General features: G+C 42.3%; 1 protein-coding gene across 1 annotated transcript in view; it reads right to left on the bottom strand.

Moving 5' to 3' along the window:
* Positions 1–18,941, bottom strand: part of LOC124041489 (inactive tyrosine-protein kinase 7-like) — a 225,731-nt gene that overhangs the window by 23,088 nt on the left and 183,702 nt on the right. Inside the window, exons 7-11 of the mRNA XM_046359132.1 lie at positions 4,893–5,159; positions 4,548–4,684; positions 4,246–4,381; positions 3,747–3,866; positions 1,731–1,880 (exon numbers count right to left, since the gene is read on the bottom strand). Coding sequence (XP_046215088.1) covers positions 1,731–1,880; positions 3,747–3,866; positions 4,246–4,381; positions 4,548–4,684; positions 4,893–5,159 — 810 coding nt within the window. The remainder of the gene's footprint in view (positions 1–1,730; positions 1,881–3,746; positions 3,867–4,245; positions 4,382–4,547; positions 4,685–4,892; positions 5,160–18,941) is intronic.

The raw sequence follows: 18,941 nt of genomic DNA, 5'->3' as shown, positions 1-18,941 counted from the left end.
TACTGGCCTGTCTCCTGGTAGCGCCTCCATGCTCTGGACACTACGCTGACAGACACAGCAAACCTTCTTGCCACAGCTCACATTGATGTGCCATCCTGGATGAGCTGCACTACCTGAGCCACTTGTGTGGGTTGTAGACTCCGTCTCATGCTACCACTAGAGTGAAAGCACCGCCACCATTCAAAAGTGACCAAAACATCAGCCAGGAAGCATAGGAACTGAGAAGTGGTCTGTGGTCCCCACCTGCAGAACCACTCCTTTATTGGGGGTGTCTTGCTAATTGCCTATAATTTCCACCTTTTGTCTATTCCACTTGCACAACAGCATGTGAAATTTATTGTCAATCAGTGTTGCTTCCTAAGTGTACAGTTTTATTTCACAGAAGTGTGATTGACTTGGAGTTACTTTGTGTTGTTTAAGTTTTTGAGCAGTGTACTAGAGAAATGTTATGTTTGAAACAAAATACTTTTGCTGATATGGGTGATTGTTAATGGGACAATTGATGGCAACTACCATCAAACTAGTAGTAGTAGTTTAAAGGATGATACATTTAAAAAGCTGTGTTTATAACATTAATGTTATAAACGTATCGTTCTATTTATTGTTATCGCATCAATTCAGGCAATTTATAACAATGTGGGACTTTTTGTCCATATCGAACAGCTAGTTCTACTTTGTGGTGGGCTTTCTTTGTGTCAACCACAAGTGTCTTCAACACCTAATGGAGTTTCATTACATGGCAGCCAGATGCATGGATGAATGAAAGAGACACACATCGACAATGGTCATTGGAAAGCTGATTATCAACTAAGAGAATAGACAAACAGTGATCCCAAAGGATTGCCGTTATGAGGACGGCGAGGAAAATACAAACCTAAAACTAGTGTAAAAAACACACACCAGTAGACGAATGTCCGTGACTTTTTTCATTTTTTATTGCAAGGCGCATGTTTTATTTTATTTGATTGAAGTCAAGATCAGTCGTCAATGAGTTGCGCCAGCCCAAACCAGTTAAATAGCCATCACTAGCCGGCTTCCACCCGGCTACGCAACCCTGCACCTTAGAGGCTGCTGCCCTACATACATAGACTTGGAATTACTGGCCACTTCAATAATGGAACACTAGTCACTTTAATAATGTTTAAAAAATGTTTACATACTGCTTTACTCATCTCATATGTATATACTGTATTCTATTGTACTGTATTTTAGTTAATGCCACTCTGACATTCCTCAATATAATATTTATACATTTCTTAATTCCATTATTTGACTTTTAGATTTGTGTGTATTGTTGTGTATTGTAAGATACTACTGCACTGTTGGGGCTAGGAACAGAAGCATTACACCCGCAACAACCCACAATCTGCAAAATATGTGTAAGTGACCAATCAAATTTGATTTGAACCAGCACCTGGATCTCCTCTAGACACACTGCTGTGCACAGTCTCTTTCGCTTTTGCAAAAGAAATACAAAGTGAACTACAGTTAATCAAACATACACGCTGCACACACACACACACACACACACACACACACACACGCACGCACGCACGCACGCACGCACGCACGCACGCACGCACGCACGCACGCACGCACGCACGCACGCACGCACGCACGCACACACACACACACACACACACACACACACACACACACACACACACACTCAAATGCACACACACTCAAACGCACACACACTCAAACGCACAAGAACACACGTGCCTTACCTGCCACAGTGAGGCCGACCATGGCTCTGATCTCCCCCTGTAGGCTGTTGGAGGCGATACAGGTGTAGTTTCCTGCGTCGCTGCGCGTCACTTTGGTGAAGTGGAGCTGGCTATTCCTCATCTCCACATGAGGAAGCAGCTCTCCACCATCTGTACGGGGCGACAGAGTGTCAGAGAGGAGCTCAATGGGGGGGGGCTGAGAAACTACAGTACTGTGTTACCCTTTACCCACTATCGCGCTGTCCCTATACATACTTGGTTGGACATGTTCCTTTAATATGGTCCTATCCAGTGCAACTGTGTTGGATGTGTAACCAGGCCAATGCAGTACAGCTTGGCTCAGTACTGTGAAAAGGTTATGAGTGTAATGGACGTAGGCTTGGACGATATACCATCGTCTATCGACAAGTATTGACCGCCATCGTCGACGGTGACGACTAATTGACGTGACAGACGACGGTTTAGCCTATTTGAGCTATACTGGCGCTGCACAGTAAAAAACTGTGACTCACAGCGCACGGCACACAAGTGACATTCCGACTAATCTATTCCTATTTGCTATAACCTATTTCAATAAATAAGTTATATAGCCTGCAGAATGCAAGAGAGGAATGTAGGCCAGACAGAGAGGAGAATTCCAGCTAAGCAGCACAAATATGTTCAGTCAGAAAATATTATTTCTCTCTCTCTGTCGGATTCATGGGCATCAGGCTATATCATAAACGTATAGATAAAAAAATAAATAATAATGGACACTCCTTAACTTGTGTTGTCTCTGTTTCATTTTTAATTTTATTTTTTTAACTATATTGCTTTCTCTCTCAATTTAATAGGTTATGAATTTGCATCCTTTATGCATCCTAATCAAACAATGAATGTAACGGAGTTCCATCTCAAAAACGTATTTGAAAAGCCTAAAAAGGCGAGGTAGCCAGAGGACTAATAATGTGAGAGCTGGGAAAATCCTTGCATGACAGGATGAAAACCAAATGGCCAATAACCTATGCTTCTTCTAGGCCTATAATACAAGTTAAAGTCATGAACAGTAAACTGACCTACAAAGGCAAAACACAGTAATTACATAACTTTTCTTAAAAAAAAAAATCTGACTTCAAAGTCTTTTTTCCGTCTAGACAGGCAGCAATTTCTGATACTCAATGATATATTCTAATCAAGTGGATCGTTCTTGTGCCAGGAAACCAAATACCACATTAATCATATAATATACCTGACCATTCCAACAGATGAAAGACTTTGACCAAATTCGTAGTTGCACCGTTTTGCGTTTGTAGGGCAGAGTAGCTTATTTCCCAAATATTCTAGCCTACGAAGTTGTGGCTTTAAATTATCAAAGAACAAGAATGTAAGTCTGTAGCCCAAAGCCTGGGAATAGGCTGTTCTCCATCACAGGTTTATGAGAGATAGAACAAACAATAGCATTTTTATATTATTTTCTGAGGCAAATAAAGCTATTATTATCCAGTTCTGAAGACGGTAGACTGCTTCTATGCAGCCAATAATGTAGGCCTATAACCAATAGGGGTGATAGCATTGTATTTCACAATGTTTTTTGGGTACATAATCACAATAGGACAAACCCTAAATCGATGAAGTAATCTCCTCTAACATAGGCAATGCAAATGGTGGGAAATTATCATATGTAATCTTGTCTTCACTTTTCTTTCATTTGATTCTATCTACAATGCATTCCTTCTGAAATGATTCAGTATTCGAACATTATCCATAATCTGATGTTATAAGAAGATTTTATTGCCTATTGTCACAGGACATAGACTTTGTATTTCTTATTTCTGTGAGCTGTGACAATGGCTTTATCCCAACCCCTGGAAACACACATACACACACCCACGGAGAGGTTGGAACACAGGGCCAGTCTCAGTCCTGCGCCCCTGGAGCAGTTCAAGGGTTAAGTGCTTTTCCCAAGGGCACAATGGCAGGAAATTGCATCTAGGATATTGTGGTCTAGCACTGTGAGTAGGACCACCCTGCACTCACCTGCTTTGGTCCATTTGATGGTGGGGGTCTCTCTGCCTGTGGCAGAACACTGGATATTGACCTCCTTGTCCAGCTCCAGGCACTGAGACGGCTGGGGAGTAGGGGTGAACTTCAGTTTCTCTGGAACACACAGGTAAAAAGGTCAAACACACCATGACCCACACAGCTAAGAGAGAGTAGCCTGGTCCCAGGTACACCCCATGTTACACTATACAAAGCTATTTACAGCATGTTCAGACACATTTCAGAACATGCAGAGGCAAGCACACACGTTCACATGGCTGAATGAAGAATCACAAGGGTATCAGGATCTTAGATCACCAAAACAAAGATGAGGTAGACAAAGCAAGTCAGGAATTAGACAACCCATGTTAACAACTCTAGAACAGTAGCACCAGGGGAACATCTAAGGTTAAACTGAATTAAACTGGCTGATCACGTTCACACACATGCTCTCTCCCACGCACGCACGCACGCACATCATGGAGTTCCAGCTCACCCAGTACATAGACTCTGGCATTTCCAGACAGCTTGCCTCCCTCTGTCCTGCTCACACAGGCATACATCTGACCATCATACACCTCCACATTATTGATGCGCAGAGTACCATTGGGGAACACTGTAAAGCGTGGGTCCTGATAAAGAAGAGAGGGAGAAGGGTAAGAGAATGGAGAGGAATGGCCTAGATACCGTTTTTTTTATGTGTGTGTGTGTGTGTGCCTGCATGCCTGTGTGTGTGTGTGTGTGTGCATACATGCATGTGTCTGTGTGTGATAGAAAGAGAAAGAGAGAGATACTGACCTCAGGCATGACCATAATGCTGTTTCGGTGCCACGTGACCTCAGGCTCAGGGGTAGCCTGAGCGTGGCAATGGAGGTAGCCTGGTCTTCCCTCCTCCAGGTAGCTGTCCTGGGGCTTGGTTACCCACACTGGTGCAGCTGAATCACACACACAAATGAAGAATTATTACTGTAGTAGCCAGAGTCAATCATGTTGAATCCCAAATTGACCCCTTGCTTAGGAACAGAATGGACAAGTAACGACTAAAGCACAACCCTATAATAGGGACCAGAGTTTTGCATGGTCAGGACACACTGCTGGCCCTAGCCATGATGTAATAGGTCAGAAGACGGTGGCCTGACTCACTGGCCACTGTGAAGGTCAGCTCCTGGGTCTTGCGGCCCGCCTTGTTTTGGGCCACGCAGGTGTAGGAGCCTGAGTCGCCCTGCTCGGTGGGGCTGAAGACCAGTTCACTGCCTTCCTGGTACACCCGTCCCTCCGTGGGGACCCGCACCCCTTCCCGCTCCCACCACACCTCAGGCTGGGGCTTTCCATGCGGGGCCGTACAGGACACACGCTGCATGGTGTCTGCTGTGAAGACCCGGGACTGTCTGGGGGACATATCCTCAATCTCTGTAATAGGGAGAGAGGGAAAGAGAGAGAGAGACAGGAAGAGAGAGAGAGGGAGAGAGAGAGAGAGGAGGGGGGGACAGAAAGTGGGAGTGTGAGGGGGTGGGAGAGTGGCAGAGAGAGGAAGAGCGAGAGAGACATTGAGAAAGAGAGTATGTGGCATTATTTTAATGCTCAAATTGATTTACATTTAAACTACTGTAGTCTCAGGAGATAATAATCCAAATTTGTTTCATGCCAATGAAGCATTTTTCGAATTTGAATTTCAGAGGCATTAGCATACTTGTCTTCAGTCTGAAATGCTATTCAGGGAGGCCTAAAAGTCATTAGTTTATTTTTAAGAAACAACTACTGAAAGTATTCAGAACCCTTGCCTTATTCCACATTTTGTTACGTTACAGCATTATTCTAAAATGCTACACACAAAAGGTGAAAACAGGTTCAGAAATTTTAGCAAATGTATAAAAAATATAAAACAGAAATACCTTTTATTTACATAAGTATTGGGACCCTTTGCTTTGACATGCATAATTGAGCTCAGGTGATTCATGTTACCATTGATCATCTTGAGATGTTTCTACAACTTGATTGGAGTCCAGCTGTGGTAAATTAAATTGATTGGACATGATTTGGAAAGAAACACACCTGTCTACAAAAGATCCCACAGCTGACAGCGCATGTCAGAGCAAAAATCAAGTCATGAGATCGAAGAAATTGTCCGTAGAGCTCAGAGACAGGATTGTGTCGAGGCACAGATCTGGGGAAGGGTACCCAAATATTTCTGCAGCATTGAAGGTCTCCAAGAACACAGTGGCCTCCATCATTCTTAAATGGAAGAAGTTTGGAACCACCACGACTCTTCCTAAAGCTGGCCGGCTGGCCAAACTGAACAATCGGGGGAGAAGAACCCGATGGTCACTCTGACAGAGCTCCTCTGTGGAGATGGGAGAAACTTCCAGAAGGACAACCATCTCTGCAGCACTCTACCAATCAGGGCTTTATGGTAGAGTGGCCAGACAGAAGCCACTCCTCAGTAAAAGTCAGCCCACTTGGAGTTTTCCAAAGGCACCTAAAGGACTTTCAGACCATGAGAAACAATATTCTCTGGTCTGATGAAACCAAGATTGAACTCTGGCATGAATGTCAAGCGTCACATCTGGAGGAAACCTGGCACCATCCCTACGGTGAAGCATGGTAGTGGCATCATCATACTATGGGGATGTTTTTCAGTGGCAGGGACTGGGAGACTAGTCAGGATCAAGTGAAAGATCAACAGAGCAAAGTACATAGTGTTCTTTGACAAAAACCTGCTCCAGAGCGCTCAGGACCTCAGACTGGGGCAAAGGTTGACCTTCCAACAGGACAACGACCCTAAGCACACAGCCAAGACAATGCAGGAGTGGCTTCGGGACAAGTCTCTGAATGTCCTTGAGTGGCCCAGCCAGAGCCCAGACTTGAACCTGATAAAACATCTCTGGAAAGACCTGAAAATAGCTGTGCAGCAATGCTCCTCATCCAACCTGACAGAGCTTGAGAGGATCTGCAGAGAAGAATGAGAGAAACTCCCCAAATACAGGTGTGCCAAGCTTGTGGCGTCATACCCAAGAAGATTTACGGCTGAAATCCCTGCCAAAGGTGCTTCAACAAAGTACTGAGTAAAGGGTCTATGTAAATTATGTAAATTAAATATTTCAGTAAAAAGAAACACACAAAGAAACAGGTAAAATTCAAAACCTGTTTTTGCTTTGTCATTTTGGGGTATTGTGTGTAGATTGATGAGAAAAATAAACTATTTAATCAATTTTAGAATAAGGCTGTAACGTAACAAAATGTAGAAAAAGTCAAGGGGTCTGAATACTTTCTGAATGCACTGTACAGCAAGGGAACAGCAATTAGAGGCCAAATCCTGAATTGTATTTGTAATGAACACGATGGGAGACCGAGCGGGTTTCAAGCACAGGGCGCAGCAGTTGTTTATTGTGAAGGACCACAGGAGGAGGCAGGTAGCTGGGTCCAGGGGCAGGCAGAAGGTCATACACAGGGGGTCTAAAAAGGCAACAGTACAGGCAGGGAAAAGAATAGTAATGTCATCTGGGAGATCAGGCAATAGGTTGATAACAGGAAATCCGAGGTACAGGCAGGGAATAGGCAAAAGGCGCCGATAATGAGGCAGGCAAAAACTATCATATGCGGGAGGATAAATTACAGGGAAACGCAGCGCTGCGAAAAGAAATGTGTCACAAAACAAACAATACCTCACATTGATGGGGTGCAAAGAACTGAACTAAATAGTGTGTGATAATGACATACAGTTGTGTGGACAGGTGATCAGAATTCAGGTGATTGGGATCTGGAGACTGAGCTGCGTTCAGGGGGGGATCTATGTGTTTGAGTGTGTGAGCTGGAAAGTGGGCTGGAAAGTGAGATGCGTTCAGGGGATCTACATGTTTGAGTGTGAGCTGGAAAGTGGGCTGGAAAGTGAGATGCGTTCAGGGGATCTACGTGTTTGAGTGTGTGAGCTGGAAAGTGGGCTGGAAAGTGAGATGCGTTCAGGGGATCTATGTGTTTGAGTGTGTGAGCTGGAAAGTGGGCTGGAAAGTGAGATGCGTTCAGGGGATCTACGTGTTTGAGAGTGTGAGCTGGAAGAAGACGTTACAGTTTTGAAATACTACTTTCATATACTATCTTCCATATACTTTGAGCATTTGCTTTAGACTGCCTGGAGTGCCAGATGTGTGTGGTCTGCATTTTTGCTGATATCCTATTGGTTGTTATTGCTCCAGGCAAGCTCAATTAAGCCCAGCTAAAGTATTTGAAATTATTTTAAATAGTATTTGAACCCAGGTCTATGTATGTCTGACTGTATACAGTCGTGGCCAAAAGCTTTGAGAATGACACAAATATTAATTTCACAAAGTCGGCTGCCTCAGTGTCTTTAGATATTTTTGTCAGATGTTACTATGGAATACTGAAATATAATTACAAATATTTCATAAGTGTCAAAGGATTTTATTGACAGTTACATGAAGTTGATGCAAAGAGTCAATATTTGCAGTGTTGACCCTTCTTTTTCAAGACCTCTACAATCCACCCTGGCATGCTGTCAGTTAACTTATGGGCCACATCCTGACTGATAGCAGACCATTCTTGCATAATCAATGCTTGGAGTTTTGTTTGTCCTCTTGAGGATTGACCACAAGTTCTCAATTGGATTAAGGTCTGGGGAGTTTCCTGGCCATGGACCCAAAATATCGATGTTTTGCAGAGGTCTTGAAAAATAAGTATTCCATAGTAACATCTGACAAAACATTATCTAAAGACACTGAGGCAGCAGACTTCGTGAAAATTAATATTTGTGTCATTCTCAAAACTTTCGACCACGACTGTATATACAGTAAGTGGAATGCGATCTACTGTTGAGACTCACAGGACTGCCTCGCTTTCTTTCACTACTACTGTGACCTACTACAGTGTATTGCCCAACATGCCTCTCAAACCAGGTCAACAGTTCGAACCTGATCCTTTTCAGGTGAACATAAGAAGAGTCCCAAATGACACCCTATTCCCTACCTGGTGCATTACTTTTGACCAGAGCCCTACGGGCCCTTGTCAATGGTAGTGCACTATATAGGGAATAGGGTGCCATTTGAAATAAAGTTATTAGAGTTAAGAGGGGAAAAACGCACCACATTCTTCAGCAGATGAAAGAGAGCATTGTGTGTGTGTGCATGCCTGTGTGTGTTTTGGGGCTGACATAGAGGGACTGTTTAACCTTTTACAATTGGCCTATATGGATAGGTGTATATTGACATGTTTCTAACAGAAGAAATATGAAAAGCATATGCATAACCATGGTAGCAATTGAAAGGGAACAGCCGTTTTGAGATAATTGGGGAAATGATTAGTCCAAACATTCCACTGTTGATTTTATGTGCATTTTACATTGACTTTACTTTTCGCTGCATTTGTTGAAAACAAAATCTGTCAGATAAGACGATTCCTGGAAAATGTGTGGTAGGTGCAACATAAGACAACTAAAATTACAAGGGTTTGAGTGAGAGGACTAACTGGTGTCTGTCTCCAAGTGGCCACACACATCTACAAAGTGGGCACAGTTCCTAAGTAATTTCAATGCACTTTTATGACTCAAAGAAAAAACCTAAACGCAAAGATACTTTATTTTTGCTCTCCTAGCTGTGCCGATGAGGAACTAGAGCAAGCACACTTGTCGTTGTTTTGTTTGGAACACAACCCTGCATCCCGCCATCACACAATTACTGTTGTTGTTCACGTAATCCAAAAACAGTCCATTATAAATAACAATCTGGGTCAGGTGGGCATGACTTCAAAGCTTGTTCTTTTGTCAATATGACTAGCTTAAACATAACATTTGATCTTACAGTGTTAGGCTTTCACAAGGCAATTCAGAGAAACCGATCGCAATTCTGGTGTGCATTGAAAGGAGTCATGGGTGAATTCAGGTGCGTGTCCCACGGATAATTGTCTTCACAACAAACAACAACCCAGGGTATGATGCCATGTCCTCTTGTAACTGCAAATTAGGACTCATGGGTGGTTGGCTTGCTTATATGACATCATTTATTATAATCCACAACGTCTCATATTTCAAAATACATAGAGTCCTTTGAAGTTAAAGAATTTCCCTCACTCAGACAACAAAACCCTTGCAAAAGTTGCACAATTAGGGATGGGGGTAACTTCTTGTTGCGTGCGGTGCTCAATTTCAGAACGGTTGTGAAGCTCAGAGCCAGAGTTCTGATGTAATGTATAGCATGTTAATGTATGGCCACTATGTTCCAATTTAGGAGCTTATCAGTGTCCAAATCGGCCATTTTCAACCAGTATAAATGTACGAGTGTGAAGGGTTAAACTTGTCCCAAAAACGCTGAACCCGGATCGGTGTGACACAATTCCAGTTTAATGCCTTAAGGCAGGGGTTCCAAAACATTTTCACTCAGGCCCCCCTTCCAGGGGAACACATTTAAATACATTTAAATTCAGTTTTTCACAATTCTTGACATTTAATCCTAGTAAAAATGCCCTGTATAAAATCAGGTAGGATCACCACTTTATTTTAAGAATGTGAAATGTCAGAATAATAGAGGAGAGAATGATTATTTCCGCTTTTATTTCTTTCATCACATTCTCAGTGGGTCAGATGTTTATAAACACTCGATTAGTACATGGTAGCATTGCCTTTAAATTGTTTGACTTGGGTCAAACTTTTCGGGTAGCCTTCCACAAGCTTCCCACAATAAGTTGGGTGAATTTTGGCCCATTCCTCTTGACAGAGCTGGTGTAACTGAGTCAGGTTTGTAGGCCTCCTTGTTCGAAAACGCTTTTTCAGTTCTGCCCTGTACGATTGAGGTCAGGGCTTTGTGATGGCCAATCCAATACCTTGAATTTGTTGTCCTTGAGTCATTTTGCCATTCAAGTATGCTTGGGGTCATTGTCCATTTGGAAGACCCAATTGCGACCAAGCTTTAACTTCCTGACTGATGTCTTGAGATGTTGCTTCAATATATCGACATAATTTTCCTCCCTCATGATACCATCTATTTTGTGAAGTGCACCAGTCCCTCCTGCAGCAAAGCACCCACACAACATGATGCTGCCACCCCCGTGCTTCACGATTGGAATGGTGTTCTTCGGCTTGCAAGTCTCCCCTTTTTTCCTCCAAACATAACGATGGTCATTATGGCCAAACAGTTATATTTTTGTTTCATCAGACCAGAGGACATTTCTCCAAAAAGTACGATCTTTGTCCCCATGTGCAGTTGCAAACAATAGTCTGGCGTTTTTTTATGGCGGTTTTGGAGCAGTGGCTTCTTCCTTCCTGAGCTGCCTTTTAGGTTATGTCGATATAGGAATCAATTTACTGTGGATATAGATACCTTTGTACCTGTTTCCTCCAGGATTTTCAGAAGGTCCTTTGCTGCTGTTCTGGGATTGATTTGTAATTTTCGCACCAAAGTACATTAATCTCTACGAGACAGAACGCGTCTCCTTCCTGAGCGGTATGATGGCTGCGTGGTCCCATGGTGTTTATACTTGCGTACTATTGTTTGTACAGATGAACTCGGTACCTTCAGGCGTTTGGAAATTGCTCCCAATGATGAACTAGACTTGTGGAGGGCTACACTTTTTTTCTGAGCTCTTGGCTGATTTCTTTTGATTTTCCCATGATGTCAAGCAGAGGCACTGAGGTTGAAGGTAGGCCTTGAAATACATCCACAGGTACACCTCCAGTTGACTCAAATGATGTCAATTAGCCTATCAGAAGCTTCTAAAGCTATTAAGCCATCATTTTCTGGAATTTTCCAAGCTCTTTAAAGGCACAGTTAACTTAGTGTATATAAACTTCTGACCCACTGGAATTGTGATACAGTGAATTATAAGTGAAATAATTTGTCTGTAAACAAATGTTGGAAAAATTACTTCTGTCATGCACAAAGTAGATGTTCTAACCGACTTGCCAAAATTGTTTGTTAAACAACTTCTTATCGCTTAGATCCAGCTAACTGGATCGATATGACAACAGCCAGTGAAAGTGCAGGGCGTCAAATTCAAAACAACAGAAATCTCATAATTAAAATTCCTTAGACATACAAGTATTTTACACCATTTTAAAATATAAACTTGTTTTAGATGAATAGTGTGCCCAGAGTGAACTGCCTCCGACCCAGTCCCAGATGCTAATATATGCATATTATTAGTGTATTGGATAGAAAAAACTCTGAAGTTTCTAAAACTGTTTGAATGATGTCTGTGAGCATAACAGAACTCATATGGCAGGCAAAAACCTGAGGAAAAATCCAAACAGGAAGTGGGAAATCTGAGGTTGTAGTATTTTGAACTGACCCCTATCAAATACACAGTGGGATATGGGTTATTTTTCACTTCCTAAGGCTTCCACTAGATGTCAACCGTTTTTAGAACGTTGTTTCAGGCTGCTCATGTGAAGGGGGGCCGGATGAGAGATGTTTGACTAAGGGGTCTGCCTACCGCCTCGTTCTTGTCTGTAGAAATGCATTCAAACAGCTTTAGAAACTTCAGAGTGTTTTCTATCCAAATCTACTAATAATATGCGTATCTTAGCTTCTGGGCCTGAGTAGCAGGTAGTTTACTCTGGGCACCTTATTCATCCAAGCTACTCAATACTGCCACTTAACAAGAAATTTGTAGAGTGGTTGAAAAATGAGATTTAATGACTCCAACCCAAGTTCTAACTTCAACTGTATATTTCTTTTTAAATCTAATTTACTTGCAATTATATACATTTCGCCATGTCTAATGTGTATCAAACATTACAAAAAAATCTATTGGCCAAAAAAACCTAGCTAAAAAAATGTTAGCTGACATGGGCTGATCTGGACATTTCTGACAAGTTATAAATAGTTATAAGGTATGCAATGACTGACATGATTAGGAAAACTGATGATGCACTACCCAATTTCCAAATTGTGCCTTCCACTATTACAACTTTGAAGAGTAAATTGAAAGCCGGAATGAGTCACCCCCCCCCCCCTCCCCACAGTTTGGGAACCACTGCCTGAAAGGGATTAGCAACATATTAGGTGAATTAAGGTATGTAAATGGAGCTGTGGTTCACTAGGGTTAAGACTGCAGAGACCCCCCTGTATGAGACCCAGTTAGAGCCCAGGTACAGAAAATTGACTATAACAGGGAGGTACTACTACCTGGACTTGTCCAATCAGAAACGTACATTTTTGTTTTTCATTGCATTTGAATTTAATCTCCAATGACATGTATTTTTACACACAATTATCTCCAGTGACATGTTTTTATTCATTTATTTTACACACAATTTTACACACAATTTTACACACAATATTCATTGAGGCAATTTGGGGCGGCAGCGTAGCCTAGTGGTTAGAGCGTTGGACTAGTAACCGGAAGGTTGCGAGTTCAAGCCCCCGAGCTGACAAGGTACAAATCTGTCGTTCTGCCCCTGAACAGGCAGTTAACCCACTGTTCCCAGGCCGTCATTGAAAATAAGAATATGTTCTTAACTGACTTGCCTGGTTAAATAAAGGTAAAATTGAAAAAAATAAATAATTTAGGTCATACCTCACCTGCTGTCAACTTGCCACATGACACCCCATGTCTCCCACTAACTTCTCTATTCAAATCATCCCACATTATCTTTCCTAACAAAGCCATACATGATAGTGTGTGTGAGTACATGCACGCATGTGAGCTCATGTGTGTGTGGCCTCTACAATGAGTCTGAAACAGCTGGAAGGCGGGAGGGAGGAAGGAAGCAGGGAAGGAAATAGCTTCTGAGGGAGGAGAGGAGAGGAGAGGAGAGGAGATGAGAAGAGGAGAGCAGGAAGCAGCACACCGCCTGTGGAGGATACAGCTGGGGCGTATGTCAATAAGGGAATGAGATTATCACAGGAGATATCTGCCCCTAAGTGAAGGAGTGAGAAAGACAGACAGACAGACAGACAGACAGACAGACAGACAGACAGACAGACAGACAGACAGACAGACAGACAGGGAGGGAGGGAGGGAGGGAGGGAGGGAGGGAGGGAGGGAGGGAGGGAGGGAGGGAGGGTGTGGGGCTGACACTGCCATGTATCGTCCATTCCAACTGGCAGGCAACTCAGTATACAGTAAGTGGAATGCGATCAGGAGCTCTACAGTTAAGACTCACAAGACTGCCTCTCTTTCTTTCACTACTACTGTGAGCTACTACAGTAGGTGCAGCTCTTAACTGGAAGTCATTAGCTGTGTATTGCCAAACATGCCTCTCAAAGCAGGTCACCAGTTTGATCCTGATCCTTACCAGGTTAACCTAAACACAGTCTCAAATGACACCTTATTCCCTACATAGTGCATTTTGACCAGGGACCAATGGGCCCTTTGAGAGCTTGGGACTGTACGGTTATATCTGCAAAAAGATGATTCTGAGATAATTGGCTTTATATTTCTGAACACTCAATGGTTTGAATGGTGTCAGAAATGTTTATCTTGTATTCTTTTGAACTTAACATGAATTGGGGTATTTACAGTCCTATGTAGGTAGAGAACGTAGAACAGAATAAGGAACATAATATGTCAATAAAATAGAATATGTCCATAACTAAAATGTGAAACAAATGCAGATAGAACCTTATAGTCCCAATCTCTCGCCTTTTCAAAGGTAGTGCACTATATAGGGAATAGACTGACATTTGAGACTCATTATAGTTAAGATGTAAAAAACGCACCACATTCTTCAGCAGATGAAAGGGTGTGTGTGTGCGTGCGTGCCTGTCGATGCCTGTGTGTGTGTGTGTGTTTAAACAGTGACTGTTTAAACTTGTCCCAAATACGCTGAACCCAGGTCAATGTGACACAATTCCAGTTTAATGCCTTCAGGGATTAACAACAGATTAGGTGAATTAAGGTATGTAAATGGACTGTGGTTCACTGGGTGAAGACTGCAGAGGCCCCTGTATAGGGCCCAGTTAGGGCCCGTACAAAGTCCCGGGGGCCACAGTAACCGAGGTACACTAGGGACTGGGAGGGGTGTGACACTTGATCCATCATCAGAAAACAAACATTACCTGGGTCATGTTCATGAGGCACAAAATGGAAGACAATGGACTGAAACAGGGAGGTACTACTACCTGGACTTGTATAATCAGAAATGTCCATTTTAGTCTTCCGTTGCGTTTAAAACCTTTTTGCATTGTGTGCCCTACTGAACACAACCCAGATTACCTGCTTAATAGATGCATCTCCAGTGAAATGTATGTTTATACACAATAACTAAAATCCATATGAAAGCTGCCAAAGAGCGTGGGGACATGCTTACATCCGCTACGACAAGCTCATTGTCCACCCTCCCTCCCAAAAGCTAAGCTAAACTTCTGGGTCAGTAGCTTCAGCCCAACATCACAAACACACACATACACCAACTGACACTCAAGTGCCTGATTGACTGACTCTATTAGCCAAACGGTTTGTATTTGTATTTTATATTCTTCTCCATATTATGTCTATGATAAACTACCAAGGAAAGGGTAGCCCATATTAATAATAGCCTATATTAATATATGTAGTCTTAGAAATAAGGTTAATGAAATCAATAACATTCATATACTGGCCATCTCTGAAACTCACTAAGATAATTTGATGTTACAGCAGTAGCAATACAAGTTTATAACATCTACAGAAAAGACAATAATGCCTATGGGAGAGGTGTTGCTGTATATGTTCAGAGCCATATTCCTGTAAAGTTTAGAGAGGATCTCATGTCAAATGTTGTTGAAGTGTGGTGGTTGCAAGGTCACCTGCATAGGCTACCAAGTGCTGACAGTCAGTATTTTGATAATATGTTTGTAATGCTTGATAATGTGTGTGATGTTAACAGAGAGGTTTATTTTCTGGGTGACCTGAGCATTGACTGGTTAGGAACAAGCTGTCCTCTAAAGCTTCTAATTGTGACTAATATAACTCAGGTTATCACTAAACCAACTATAGTGTCACGCCCTGACCTTAGAGATCCTTATTATTCTCTATGTTTGGTTAGGTCAGGGTGTGACAAGGGTGGGATATTCTATGTTTTCTGTTTCTTTGTTTTTGAGTGTGGTTCAGAGGCAGGTGTCTATCGTTGTCTCTGATTGGGGATCATATTTAGGCAGCCATTTTCCCCACCATTAGGTTGTGGGATCTTGTTTTCTGTTTAGTGTCATAGCCTGACAGAACTGTATGCTTTTGTTTTCGCTTTTGTTATTTTGTTTGAGTGTTTTTTGAATAAAAGTATCATGAACACTTTCCACGCTGCGCTTTGGTCTACTCTTCCTACCACCAATGAGAGCCGTTACATATAGCGCATACCAACTGTGTTTGATCTGTGACATCCGCTCGGATTGATCATATCTTCACAAATGCTGCAGAACTTTGCAACAGAGCAATATCAGTTCCCATTGGCTGTAGTGACCATAACATTGTGGCAATAACTAGGAAAGCCAAAGTGCCAAAACCTAAAGTAATTTATTTACAAAACATACAAAATGTTTTCTCAGGGCTCTTTTGTAGAAGATATAAAACATTTACAGTACCAGTCAAAAGTTTGGACACACCTACTCATTCAAGGGTTTCTCTTTATTTTTTACTATTTTCTACAATGTAGAACATTAGTGAAGACATCAACACCATGAAATAACACATATGGAATCATGTAGTAACTTGAAACATGAGTAGCGTACAGACATGGAACAATGACATGGAGTCAATAACGCCTAGGGAGAGAACCAAAGGGAGTGGCAATTATAGGGAAGGTAATCAGGAAGGTGAGCCTGATGAGGCGCTGGTGTGTGTAATGATGGTGACAGGGGTGCGTAACAATAAGCAGACTGGCTCCAGCCGCAGGACGCCGACCAGAGGGACAGTCCCAGGGACCAGGAGCGGGCCGATTGCTTCTGCTGAGGCGTGGGAACTTGTTGAGACAGCTGAGGCTGACGAGGCATGGGAGCCTGACGAACCGGCTGAGGCATGGGAGCCTGACGATCCAACCGAGTCTCGTGAACCTGTCGAGCTAGGTGAGGCAAGGAAGCCTGACGAACTAGCTGAGGCATCCTCGGTGACTTCGGCCACGGACACGTGATGGGCCAACCGAGTCTTGAAAACCTGACGAGCCAGCAGGGGCATGGAAGCCCTATGAGCGAGCCTAGGCATCCCTGGTAGCTCCGGTAGCGAAACCCGGACCCGACGTCACCTACAAAACAAAAACCACTCCCTGATGCTCCCCTTTGGTGAGGCGTTATTCTATAAAGTGTGCGCTGGTAGTCGGGAAGCAAGTATGGGGTGTGTATTGAATAAATTAACATAGAACAAAACAAGAAACACAAGTAACATACAGACATGGAACACAAACAGAGTCAATAACATCTAGCGAAAGAACCAAAAAGGGTGACGGTTATAGGGAAGGTAATCAGGAAGGTAATCAGGAAGGTGATGGAGTCCAGGTGAGTCTGATGAGGCGCTGGTGCACGTAACGATGGTGACAGGTGTGCGTAATAATAAACAGACTGGCCACCTCGAGCATCGCAGAGCGAGTATAGACAAAGGAGATGATTGTTGACTATAGGAAAAAGATGACCGAGCACGCCCCCATTCTCATCGAGGGGCTGAAGTGGAGCAGATTGAGAGCTTCAAGTTCTTTGGTGTCCACATCACCAACAAACTAACATGGTCCAAGCACACCAAGACAGTCGAGAAGAGGGCACGACAAAACCTATTCCCGCTCATGAGACTGTTAAAGATTTGACATGGGTCCTATATAGTTTCGTTATTGTTATTTTACTGATGCTTTTTAATTACTTGTTACTTTTATTTCTTATTCTTATTTGTACTGCATTATTGGTTAGGGGCTCGTAAGTAAGCATTTCACTGTAAGGTCTACTACACCTGTTGTATTCGGCGCATGTGACTAATAACATATGATTTGATTTGATATGTGACATAACCAAAAGAGTTAAACAAATCAAAATATATTTTACATTTGAGATACTTCAAAGTAGCCACCCTTTGCCTTGTTGACAGCTTTACACACTCTTGGCATTCTCTCAACCAGCTTCATGAGGTAGTCACCTGGAATGCATTTCAATTAACAGGTGTACCTTAATTTGTAGAATTGATTTCCTTCTTAATGCATTTGAGCCAATCAGTTGAGTTGTGACATGGTAAATGGTGGCAACTTTGAAGAATCTGAAATATAAAATATATTTAGATTTGTTTAACACTTTTTTGATTACTACATGATTCCATATATGTTATTTCATAGTTGTGACGTCTTCACTATTATTGTACAATATTGAAAATAGTAAAAATAAAGAAAAATCCTGGAATGAGTGTGTTCAAACTTTTGACTGGTACTGTATGTATTTACAGTATGTATGTATGGAGCATAATGTATTTTATTCACATGTTTTCAAGTACTGGGTACAAATCATGCAATCTGATTCTTGCATAGATTTGTATATGATGTGTGTAAAATACTTTTTGAAGATTGTACTGATTATGATGAGCTAATGCTAAACGAAATGACAGATACTGTATGTGTGGCGCCATGTTTGATGACATCATACAATGCATTCTGGTTGTCACATAAACATCTGTCAGACCAAAGATGTTATAACAAAACGAGGTGAAGGGATGGTTCACTCGACTGACTTAGATTGTAAATATCGTTGCTCAGGGTTGTCAGCTCAGACCCCCCTTTCCAGGGGTTTTATTTTGATTTAGCTTGCAAACATCCTCTGTGTTTGCCCCATAATTATTGATAATAATAGTACTATTTCCTGCATCATATCCCCCCAGGATACCTTTCCCCATTCCTACCCCTCATGGACTTGAAATATCCCACAAATGAACCTGTTACTCCTACCCCCTACTTTTTCGAACATTCTGTTAAAAATCGCGCAACATTTCAGCGCCCTGCTACTCATGCCAGGAATATAGTATATGCATATGATTAGTATGTGTGGATAGAAAACACTCAGACGTTTATAAAACTGGTTAAATCACGGCTGTGACTATAACAGAACGTGCGTTTCATCGAAAAGCGCAGGAAAATCTGATCACTGAAAATGGGAAAATATATCCATGCGCCACTAGAACCCATTGTTGAATGTGATCCACATTAAATGGGGCAGAGGTTGCAATACCTACAGCTTCCACACGATGTCAACAGTCTTGTCATTTGCCTACGATTTGTTTCTTGGTCAAACGGACACAAGGTAGCGCCTT

The sequence above is a fragment of the Oncorhynchus gorbuscha genome, linkage group LG08 (assembly GCF_021184085.1).
Source record: "Oncorhynchus gorbuscha isolate QuinsamMale2020 ecotype Even-year linkage group LG08, OgorEven_v1.0, whole genome shotgun sequence".
Classification (NCBI taxonomy): Eukaryota; Metazoa; Chordata; class Actinopteri; order Salmoniformes; family Salmonidae; genus Oncorhynchus; species Oncorhynchus gorbuscha.
This window is presented reverse-complemented; position numbering and strand designations above follow the sequence as displayed.